Here is a 12271-nt window from a genome sequence, read left to right as displayed (position 1 = left end):
GGGGGGGGGGGGGGGGGGGGGGGGGGGGGGGGGGGGGGGGGGGGGGGGGGGGGGGGGGGGGGGGGGGGGGGGGGGGGGGGGGCATTCATTTGAATTACAACTGAGAAAATTATGGGGTAAGTTAACCAACAAATAATAGTCATTTAAAAAAAAAACCAAGAAGCAAACTGAGCACCATCAGCCACACACAGAAAAAAGTCTGTAACAACAGTTCCCAAAGCAAGACTAGAACCTGTCTTTTCTGATACATATTCCTCAAGCATAGTAAGCAATTCCTCCTTACACCTTTTTGCCATGGAATTCCTATCCGGTAGACAGGACACAAGCATAATCTAAATTACTGGGTTTACTGATTGCCTCATGAAGTTCTTTAAGTGTTTTACACTGCCTGCAATGAAGGTGTAGTCTGCTGTGTTTATCGTGCTCAGAAAAGAAGGGGTGAAGAATGATGTTCTCAGTGGCTTCACAATCTGTTAAGGAGCTTCTGCCTGCTGTATTCTCAAATGTGAATTTCTGATGCAAAGTCCTGCATTTGGAGATCAGGACTGCGAATGAAGGCTAATATGCAAGGACACCTCCCCTCTGGAATACATTCCCACATCATTACTGTGGCTGACAGCTGGTATTAGATTCCAGTATATTTGTGCCTGCTCCAACAACAACGAAGAGTTTCTCTGGTTGTGATATGGCCAATATCACAATATGAGGGCTGTTCTAATTTTTACCCAAACTGTTCATCTTTCTACAAAGCAGCTTTACTATGCAGTGGATGCAGGACAGCACATCTGCATACCTCCTCATTCATTTGATTTGTAGTGTTTCAAATCTGTGACTGTACATAAAAGTCCCTACGTACACATAAACATATATAAATAAACGACAATGTACATATGTATATAAATAAAGAATAAAAAGATCATTTTAAATTTGAAAATATCACAATACAAACCTCAGAAGAAGTAATCTCCTCTTTTGCACAGCATGGAGTCTCTTCCTTAGGTCCTTTATTTATCTTTTTCTCCATGGAAGGCTTTAGGTTGATCTGCTTTTTTAAAGTCTCACAGTTTTCTGTTTCATTCCTGAGAGGCACTTGCTGGCTATTCCCTACAATTAAACAGTAACATGTATGCTTGGGAAAGGAATGGGCAACCAATCATAACCACAATATCTTATACCTTTCTTTAAAAACAGAATTGTGGTGCTTTCCAAACCACTAAGAGACTAATCTCTAGACTGATGATGCTGAAAATTTCAGTATCAAAAGCTAATGCTGTATAAAACCTCTTAGAACAGTTGCAAAAAGTAGATCTGTATTGATTCATGCTCATGGGCACACATGCATAAATTACCCATGTCCTGCTCATCTCATCTGAATTTGAGCTATTTGTGTCCCAGCCATAGGTCTGTAAGGTAGAATGTGAAGCCAGAGGATACTGGGCTAAAAAACAAACAGGAAAAAAGCTGAAAGCTGGGTGTGGGGGAGACTTTTAAAAAATGGGTAGATCAAAATAAGGACAGCCTTTATTTAGTGCTTTACATCTCTGAAATGCTCTCTGCATTCACTATGAAGTCAAAAGGAAGTCATCCTTTTTCCAGGATGAGTTCCAAGTTTAAAATTCATTTTCTTGAGACGTTTGTATGGAAGAATTATTCTTGTGTAATAAAATCCAGGAGATGAAGCCTGCCCTAACAACTAGCTGATTTGCCCAGTCAAGTCACAGTCCTCTGCCTGGGCCCTGCCAGTGCTGGACAGGGCAGAATTAATTTCAGCTCTCCTTAGTTCCAGGTATCTCAGGTATCTGAGGTATCTGCAATACATCCACAGTGATCTGCTACCAAGACTCTCAGCCATTTGGCATGAGAAATGCCATCACTTATTGTGCTAACTGGTCTTCTAAAATGGGAAAGGCTCACCCAGAAGTTTTTACAGTTTCCCATCTACCAACCAACTACAACATCCTAGCTCTGAGTCAGCCACCCTCTCCTCTCTGGAGCTGACAGTCACAATAACTGCAAAAGGAGTCCATGTGAATGAAACACGAGACACCAAGCACAGGAGGCTGCCAAAGCTCTAAAAACCGCTCTGTTGCTCTCCAGCATACAAACATTCCAGTCCCTGAAGTCCTGAAGACTCCCTGTTTGCACAAAACCAGGTCTGCAACTATAATAAAGATCCAAACACTGCAACATGGTACTTTTTAGACTTCATTTATGCTACCAAACTTCTTGAAACAGAGAAATATTCACAACTCCAACAGCGCAGAAAAAAACCCAAATGCTAACAGAAAATGCCACAGATTACCTGTAGTGCTTTACCACCAAATACAAGTAACTGTCAGTACTCACGAAACACTCACTCAAGGTGGAAGTTTGGTCAGTGAAAGTAAGTCTAGTATCTCACAATTCATTTATGTATAACCATGACTCCCACTGCCTGTATTCAAAGTTACTTCCCTGTACACGTAATAAGACATAATTACTGATTCCCCCCGTAATCTGATTTCCTAATTCAAAGCAAAGAATGAATAACACTGCAGTTTAGGAGCACATGAAGAATATAAGTATGAGTTAAATTATCCTGCCTGCACCTGAGATGATTACACTTTTACCCACTGTATCTCACAGATAATGACACAAAGGGAAGCAACAGGACCAGCATAACAACTGCACACTACAGCAGGGCCTGAAATCCCTCTATGATGGCTCACCCATTAAATAAATTCTGTCACAACTCAGCAATTGCCAGTTTTCACATGCTTTGTTGAGTGCCTAAATAACGTCAAGCTTCCAGAGGATGCATTCTCCTACCCTGGTCTTGATTTCCCCCACGTGCTCTTGGGCTGCTCTTAAAATTTTGAGTTGTGACATTAAGGGGTAAGACTTCCCAGGCAGCTTAGTTCCACAATTAAAAAAAAAAAGCCAAGACAAAAAGTACAGCTATGCAGTTACTAAGAGAAATGCTGATGTGTGGATTCCTACAAAATATCATTTCACAACACTCTGATGTCAGCTTTTATTATTTTACATGGTTTTATAAATGGAGTACTGAATATCCAGTACTGAACGTGCTTGCTTGGTGACTCTAAAAATCAGGCATCAGATTTTCAGTGGACCTGAAAATTGCAAACTGGGATGTTTCTGAGTATCTGACAAGGGCAACTGGTGTCTTATAAGCAGCTCTATGACATCAATTATTTTAACCATGAAAGTGTTATAACACAAGCTTGAGATCTGTAAGCCAAGGCAAATTTATGATTTATGAAACAAACTTTAATGCAAGCTGTTTCCTTGGGAATGTAAATAGCTAAATCATAGTGAACACATAACAAACACCACATCTCCTTGTCCCATGCAAAAGAGAAAATCCTGATCACAGTGAATTGACGATTTCACCCAATAATTTTGATGGACAAAAATTGCAAAAAAAAATTACCACTATTTTTCCTAGAAATTTCTTGCAGTTCCGGCTGTTGCTGAGGTGAATTTCTGGACAAGTGACTTTCGGGTAGCTTCTTGGACATCTTCACAGGACAGAACTCCTGTTCTTTGAGCTCAACTAGATTTTCTGAAGTTTTAAGGTTAGTTTCCTTAGGAAACATACATGTTTGAAGATCTTCCTTCAGATCACACTCTGAAGAAGTATTTTTAATAAGAACTGTATTTTTCAGTGCATTTTCTTCTTTACCCAGAAAGTTTTCTGGAAGAGTTAAATTCTTGTTAACATTTATGCCATTTGCATATTTTAGAGTTACCCAGTTCTCACTGACAACATCAGTGCAAATGTCCTCTTTTGGTGCTGAGATTTGGTTCTCCGCAATCTGATTTTGTTTCTCATCAGTAGCTGCAATGGCACTGCCAGCTGCTGTGTTTGGTTTCTGCTTACTGTAGTAAACTGAACATTTGTGTTTCTTCTGAGAGTGACTGTAGGTCGCAGGACTTCTCTTTGCTGCATTCTGACTTCGGCTGGAAGAAGTGCCAACAGACAGGAAGCCCTTCCCTTTACCTTTATCAGAGGAGCTATAAGAATCCATAAACGTCTTGCAGCTTCCCCTAGAAGAAAAAGTAAATTATTTGAGATTTGCTTTTATCTACAAAGCTATCACAAATTGTTTTATGGGATAGTTTTGTAAGAAAAGAAAGCGGGACATATTCACAAGCTGTGAAACTGCATTAGGTCTTCAATTTATCATACCAGCTAAGCACGTTCTGATATCAGTGGTAGTTGAGCAAGACTTCAAACACACATGCTTCAGTGAGTAAGTGCTTAACTGACCATCCAAGAGGGTCAGATTTGAGGACCATTAACGCATTTTCCATTCTTTCCACAGCTGCCGCACATGGTGTATCCTTTACTTCCATCACACAATTTTTATCCTACACACTGCTGACAATATACCAAATTAACAAACCCTTGAGTTCTTCCATTTCTCTTTTGTAGAGATGAATATACACCACAACACTGAAAGCTCTCTGAAAGAGGTTGCTTCAAACACTATGTCTCTAAACCAGCCCACAGCAATATCAAAATACAAACACACAGAAAACATCACTCCACAATAAACAGGACAAAACCCACGCAATTCAAAAGAAGAAAAAAGTATTTTACTTGTAGGAATCAGAGCTGATTACATCAACAGAGTTGCTGTTCTGCTGCGGTGAAGAACTAGGATTTGGCCTCTGTCTTGATTTCATGAACTCTGCTAGGATATATTGGGCTTGCTGGAAGGCTATCAGAATCACTCCGAGCAGGGACAAACTGCCAAAGAAAACAATAGATACTGGTGTCTACAATTTTCAGAAGTATTCAGTGAAAATTAAAAACTTTCTAACAAGATGCACCTTTCAAATATTTTGTTAGTAAATTCTACGTAAGATGACAGATGAGAAAACTCAAAATACACTTTAAAATAAATGCCAGTTTTAACAGTCTTTTCTTTTCCTTTTTTCCTTATAGCCCTTGCTAGTTATTCTCTCAAAGTAACTCAGCCATGAACTTTACAAAGAAAAAAAAAAACTAACAAAGCAAAAAATCCATTCTAAACCAGCTAATACTTGAAGATGTTAGGAGTCTCACTACAACACAATGGCAACATATCGTATTATGATGCTTACCAGTCTTCTGAGTACCTTCTATTCATTCATTATTGTTATGTCATTATTCTGATATTTAATACTGTCTCTTTCTTTTCCTAGAGAAAATGTTGGCACAAATGCCACTATACTTCTGAACTAAAACTGAAGCTGTGAAATATCCTTTCTCTCCAGTGTATTAATTGCACCAAATATAAATCAATCAACACAAAAATCTTTGTAATTCATCTAACCACCTTCTCAATCATACACTATAAATTTTGTCAGCAGGAAAACAGAATGAGAAATTCCTTATTTTTCAGATCTCTGTAATCTCCTTCTGTTGCATCTAGAACCATGTAACATGGTCATTATTGTTGCTTCATTTGTGCTCTGTTTTCAGTGTCAAAACAACAATGCAAGCAGAACCACAGTGTGCATGAGGACCTCAGTCAGGTGTGCACCAGCACATGTGTGTATCACCATGACATTCACACTCACTGCTTGTTAGTACTGACTGTAGGAATTCAAGGTTGGTGTGATGAAAGCATCAGACATCATCTGTGACAAACACAACATTCAGTTCGCACTACACAGTGTGAAAGGTTAGTAAAGGAAGACCAAAAAAAGAATATGCATAGGAGCAGAACTGATAATTGTTGTACAAAAGGTACAGTCCTCTTAAAAGCAGTTTACCGTTGCAACCAATGAGTCAGCTAACACAAGCCAAATCATCTTTCTGGGACAGCCTGTTTAGCAGTATGCCTAGCAAACGTCAGCAAAATTGCTAATGTTATGCCTAGCAAATTGTTAGCAAAAGCTAGCAATAAGCATGAATAGAAGCAGAAGGAAAAGCAGATCCTTACTTGGTTCTCTGAAACTTCATAAATAAAATTTATGTTAATTTGCCAGAAATACTTAATCTACCAGTCAGCTTGATTCTATTTATGACAGTCAGATACTAATATATTACATGCCTGTCTCTACTGCAGGGGGAGTAAGTGTTCTAGAAAGGGGAGTATCCACTGTGTATTCCTGTGACAGTATCCTAGACCTTTTTCTTTGCAGCCTTGACATGGAAGTTTATCAGCAGGAGCAGCAAGAGCTACCATGTCACACCTAAGTTGTCACAGTCAGCTGGAAGGACTCTCAGGAGACGCAGTAGAGATTCAGGCCCTACCAGCGCTAAAAATCTAACACAAGACAAAATTGCTTGCTGATCTTTCACTGGCAGGTCCCTTTCAAACTGCTGCAGGGGCTCTGAAAGCATTACCTTACAAAGAGGACAGTGAGCCTCCAGAAAGACTCTTCCCAGCTGGGTCCTGGCACCACATCCGCACACAGTGGTAACAAGTGGTGAGGAAGAGTCACATTGAGCGTGAAGTGGAACTCCAAATCAGCAGCAGTCACCAGTGTAAGCTCCCGGATCACCCATGAAGATGTAAAGTCAGGAGTGAATCTGTCAGGAAAAGCAGACAGAGCTGGTGTTATTTTTCCATTTTGGGGCCAAATTTCATTTTTTGAAGACACACCAATACCAAAAATGCAAAATAATTTCTGATTTAAAACTGATAACTGATGAAAAAAAGTAAGTCAATACTGTCTGCTTAGATTACGCAGATGGCATTAGCATCTAACAGAGGTAAGACTTTGAGGTCATCTTCAAACAGTAAAATATGTGTTTTGGTTGCGACTCTTCACAATACTCTCATTACTGTGGCTCTTTTTCCTTTTTTCAAGGAGGTGCACATGACCAACTCATGTTAACCAAAACACTCTTTACCAAAAGCAGAGTTGTCAAATGTATAGACAGCACTGCTTCGGAAAGGGCCAGGTACTACGCTAAGTCTAGAACAAGGCTAGAAAGATAGGGAAAGCAGAAGAAAACATTAGATTTGTCTCTTCCACTTATTTCCCTGACCCATATCATTATTGTATTTGACTGCCATGGGTACAGCTTGAAAGTATGACTTGCCTTTTCAGTCAGTAGAGGTGATGCTTGTTGTATTTGAAACTGCAGTTACTGTAATATAGTAACTAATGTTACGTATTACAGTATGTTATAGCAACTGTAATACTTAAATAGTAATACTGTAATTCTTATGTTTAAGTCATGACTTTCACTCAGGAAAAAATAATCAGTTTTAGACTATGTGCAATGTTAGGAAAACACAACTAGATTGTGGTCAGGCTAGTTGGATCAAGCTAGAGAATAACAATCAAATAAAACAAACAGTGGCAAAGCATTTCTTACTCTTATTGTGACAACTCTTTATTACTTCATAATACACTGATAAAAGCATGTATGTTGCTTTTTAAAAATAGTAAGTCTTATAAAGAAATGTTATTATTCTATTATTAATTAGTTAGTATTACCCTCACTGAAAAAGGAAAGTGCTTATGAAATTTACATTCAAAGCTCACCAAATTTTGTGTGCTATTGAAGTATCTGTTACTGAAATTAATTATTTCAAATTTCCACATAAGTTAATTTGTCAGCAAATTTGTCAGTGCTTACACAATGCTGATCTCTCGTGATGAGTTCTGCGCCAGGAAAAATTCCTGACAGTCTAATACTTCAAATCCATATCCTTGGCAACTGTAACCATTGATTTTCATTGATGAAATTGTTATAGGAAGAGGCCCAATATTCTCTACTTTGAAGTTCTTCGTAATGGATAGAATTTGCTTGCTGTCTTTCAGTTCTTAAAGAAAAAAAAAGAATAATTATTTTACAGTACTTAATTTTTTTTTTTAAGTTTATAAATAAATTGCTATTTTTACTTTCAATCTAATAAAAAAATCCGGAAATGAACAATCTTTTAATACAGACTGTTTTGCAGTAATGTGTTTCTAGAATTTCTAACTATCCTCAGTGACGTGTTTTGAGAAAACAGAATCGACGCCTCTCATGACCAAACTCTTCAGCTTTTTCTGTTTCAACGTTCTCTTTACTTAACATTACTGTACCCTATCAGTACCACTGCAGAGTACACAGCCAGCCATGAAATCAGAGACATGTTTATTCTTACTCACGTCGTCTGCAGTCCATCAGTGTAGCCTCTGGCACTTTGAATCGAAGCGACCCTCCTGCACCAGGTAGTCTTCCCCCTACTTTAAGCAATTCTTTGGCTCCAAAGCCTTCTACATTGACCACGTCCAGAACAGTCAAGTTGTTTCTGCCGTAATATAAAAATCAAGCAATCAGCCACTAAAACACAAAGGAAGTTTGCAAAATCACGGCTTTGCTATCTAGGTGCCAATCAAAGACAACAGTGTTTCAGTAACAGAATCACTGGCCACACCTGGATAGGTTTCCCCTAAATACAGTCAGTATCACTCCAGAATCAGTCGTCAGTGAATTTCACACAGCGAAGGAACAAGCTTTGTGACCACTGCCACCAGATAACAACAGTGACACCAAGTAAAAATTCATTTTTACACTGAGTTGTCTGATTCTCACTTACAACTGAAACTTGGCTTACCTGATTAAAATAATGGAAGTTACTCTTCTGTAGTCAACCGGTGTAAAAACTACACCAACTTTTCTGGTTTCCAGTGGCTGTAAACTTAGCCAAAGCATCTCAGAACTGCATTTCTTGTTGATGAGATCCTCTTGGTGTGCATTCTGTTAAACAAAAATGCACTCCTTATTCACAGAAAACATGTGTGTTTAAAGATCTCAACAAAGAAAGCACTACATCTTTACTCAGCACCACATAAGATATTTTTGGCAATGTGTACTAGTAACTGCTAACTAACTTATAATACAAAAGTCTTTCAATTTGACAACATAGAAAATCAGATAAGGTTGTTTATTTGAGCAAAAGTTCATATTACTACACTTACTATTATGAGGAATGTATTACTTCATTTTTTTAAAACAGCTTTTATTTGCTCAGATGGAAATTATATAGCGTCTTTCGTATTCAAGGAATCCTGAAACACTTCACAACACAATGAGAACTGACAGTATACTGATTGCACAGGGAAATGTGGCAACCATTATACCCTTAGTGTAAGACTTGCAACTTGATTCAAGTGAGAAAGGGACTGTTGGCAAATATGTTGACCATTTGAGTCATTGGAAACAAGCCAAAGTGAACTCCCTACCATATTAATTGAAGACCAGAACTACCAGAAGTTCACTGAGTCTGGAAATAATGTAAATTTTTTTTCCCCAATACTGCTGTTTATTCTTTTTCCCATTAAAAAAAAAATAAAATAGCCCTAAAATTTTCTTTTCCAGAACTGCGGGTCTCCTCTTAGAAAGGAGTTATCAGACACCTATAGCAGTCAAAACCACCATAAACATTACAAAATGGGCTCTTGCTTGGTTATTTTTCAATTTATGGCTGTTGTACTAATGGCTTTTCTGATCTTTTCCAGTCCAAAATATTTTTATTCTTAGTCTATTTTATGAAAAAAGAACATACAAATGTTTCAGAACCTGCATTTAACAGTCAATATTTATTAAAGGCAAACCACGTGTGGCATTTGCAAACTTCACTCTGTCACTCCCTACATACAAAGATACACATACACTCAAATATGAACCTAACAATTCACTACACATGTACAAAGTGACTAGGGAAATGATGACAAATTCAAAACTGTAAATATTAGCAACTAGCAATTTGGTTAATGAGCCAAGATCAGTCTCGTATGTGTTGATTATCTATCTCAGAATATGTTCCCCCTAGCTCTTCAAGTTTCTAATGAAAAACAGATATTACATATACTGATGTAAAGATCTACCACTATTTTCCATAGGGTCAAGAGTATGGTGTATGGGACTGTGGAAACTCACTCCTACCCATGTACTAGTGGAACTACCTTCTTCTTTTTCAGTGTATGCTTACAGGCTAGGATTTATGAACTTCTGTCTCCTCTCTTTTACAACAACTCTTACAACTGTTGCCAGAAAGGAAAGGTCAGCTTTGATTAGTGTAGCAAACACAGTCTTTTCTTTTTATAAGGTACTAATCTTTCATTAAGGTCTTAAAGCATATGTGCAGAAATGTGTATCTACATAGAACATTAAAGATGTGGCTGCAGCATGCCCAAACAGCAAGGAAAGTATGTAAATTCCAGGCTTTTACGCAAACAAGAAGTCTTAACAAGAAATTCTCCAGCTACCCTGGACAGTACTCTGGTCGTCAGAATATGCCAACATCCCCGACACAGGATCTTTTCTAATTCTGTTATCCATGACACAACATGTCAGCGTATAACCACAGCTCAGCACAAGTGTGACACAGTCAAGTGTTATCACACTCATGCTAAAAATGGGGCAATGGGAACCAGACAGTGCCATGACATTCCAACCTGAATCCATCAGTTGAATGAGACTGAAGTGAAAGTGTAGAAAATCCAGCCTTCTCCTCCCTTGAACTACTGGACAGTATTTCCCTCTACTGAAAAGATTATCAGAGAGCTTCTAACATCACCAATTCAAACGCCTAACACTTCATGATCAACCTGAGGTTAAATGTAAGTCCCAGCACAGAATGCAAATGGTGGCCTCTTCAACCAGTACACATGCATGCAGGCATTCACACACTCTCCTCCCTACAGTTGTTTTCAAAAGAGACTCAAACTTTGAAAAAAAAAATTAACTGCAAAGACAGAAGCCTGACAGAGATTCAAGAAAATATTACTAAATTGCTTTAAATAGCACTTGGGAAAAACTCGGAAGTAGTGTAGCTAGAAAAAGCTTTTTCTAGTGTGTCAGACCACTTCTATCAAAATTAGCCATCTTACCCTGTGAGAACATTCATCCATGAGCATGAATTCAGTGGTTGTGAAATTAATAGCTTGCACATTTATGCCGAACCTAAATAAACCAAAACAAGTATTAAGCACTTCAAGCCCAGTCTGTCAGAAATACATTGACTTATTATTAAATGCTGGCATTTATTCTTAAATAAAGAATACTTTTAACATTGCACTTTGGCAGATGTGAAATACAGTGGAAATGTGGGTCTGCATTTTAACAAAATACAGTACAAATCAGTTTTATGTGGATTCCATGCATTTGGAAACAGAAAAATGGCTGGGCATTTCTCTCTCAGCATACAATATTGCAAAAGATCACAAACCAGATATAAAATTTCTAAGGCACACAAACGCCCCAAAGCTTTTTCTGCCCACATAACTGTTAAGAAACAATCATTATCAAATCTCATTAATTTACTCAAATATCCTTCTTTCTGGTCATGATTTGTTTGCGACAAATTCCTATTTTTCACATACTTTGCAAATACAATTCACTTACAGCAGTTGATTATTTGCCTGAGACCAAATTAGAAGCATTTGTCATCAAGGTATTAAAAACAGACATAAGAAAACCAATAGGTAAAATTTAGGTTATAGAGGACTAATGCACCTCCAAAGCCACTGAACTGGAAAGTCATTTGTCACAACTTTCTGTGACACTAGCTTAAAAAGAACCAGTTAGTGGACGTGATTTCTCGTAAACCTAGAAGGTCTGCAGAAACAAAAGTGTGCAAACACAGAGAAAATGTCATTTCAAACCACCTAAAAGATTCTATGTGGAAATTATATTTGGTATGCAAACAGATGTAGTTATTAATGTGTATATACACACACATATATATGCACATACACATATGTATGTAAAGAAATAAGGTTAAGGAAGCAATTACACAGGAATCTGGACCCCAAATAAGCAAGTTACACTTAAGCCTGTGAGTAGTCCCACTGACTCCAACCAAGCAAATAGTCCTACCAGCTACACAGTTCTTCTAAGTTAAGTGTGACAGCCAGGGCTTATTTTGGTGAACTTTAGCCCACCTCACCATGACCCTTTACACTGTTCATCTAACTCTTATCTAGATTTCTCATTAGATCATCTCAGTTCTAAACCAATAAGTTCAACACAATGTAGAAACATTTGCTTAGCTAAACATTTACGGTGGGGTTCCTGTCTCTGGACCTGAATTTTAATTCCTGGCTCCTGTTTCCTCTTCTTCAGCCAGGGCTTTTAACTTAAGAAAAAGCTAAGAAGAAACTTTTTCTGGTGGGAAGGTTCAGTTACTTTCCTCCTCACTGATAGGAGTAGACTCTGTATACTTCCCAACCAGCTTGCAGGGAGATGCACATCCCCATTTCTGCAAGTTGCTCCCCTCACCTGGGCAGCTTGCACAAGTCTGCACTAAACCTTAAAAGATGACCAATT

General features: G+C 38.2%; 1 protein-coding gene across 1 annotated transcript in view; it reads right to left on the bottom strand.

The window, feature by feature from the left end:
- Positions 1-12271, bottom strand: part of TMEM131L (transmembrane 131 like) — a 74682-nt gene that overhangs the window by 12100 nt on the left and 50311 nt on the right. The window contains exons 18-25 of the mRNA XM_026847985.1: positions 10834-10906; positions 8556-8698; positions 8107-8249; positions 7589-7775; positions 6344-6529; positions 4607-4756; positions 3434-4050; positions 950-1104 (exon numbers count right to left, since the gene is read on the bottom strand). Coding sequence (XP_026703786.1) covers positions 950-1104; positions 3434-4050; positions 4607-4756; positions 6344-6529; positions 7589-7775; positions 8107-8249; positions 8556-8698; positions 10834-10906 — 1654 coding nt within the window. The remainder of the gene's footprint in view (positions 1-949; positions 1105-3433; positions 4051-4606; positions 4757-6343; positions 6530-7588; positions 7776-8106; positions 8250-8555; positions 8699-10833; positions 10907-12271) is intronic.

The sequence above is a fragment of the Athene cunicularia genome (assembly GCF_003259725.1).
Source record: "Athene cunicularia isolate RWA chromosome 4 unlocalized genomic scaffold, athCun1 chr4_part2, whole genome shotgun sequence".
NCBI classification, from domain to species: Eukaryota; Metazoa; Chordata; class Aves; order Strigiformes; family Strigidae; genus Athene; species Athene cunicularia.
This window is presented reverse-complemented; position numbering and strand designations above follow the sequence as displayed.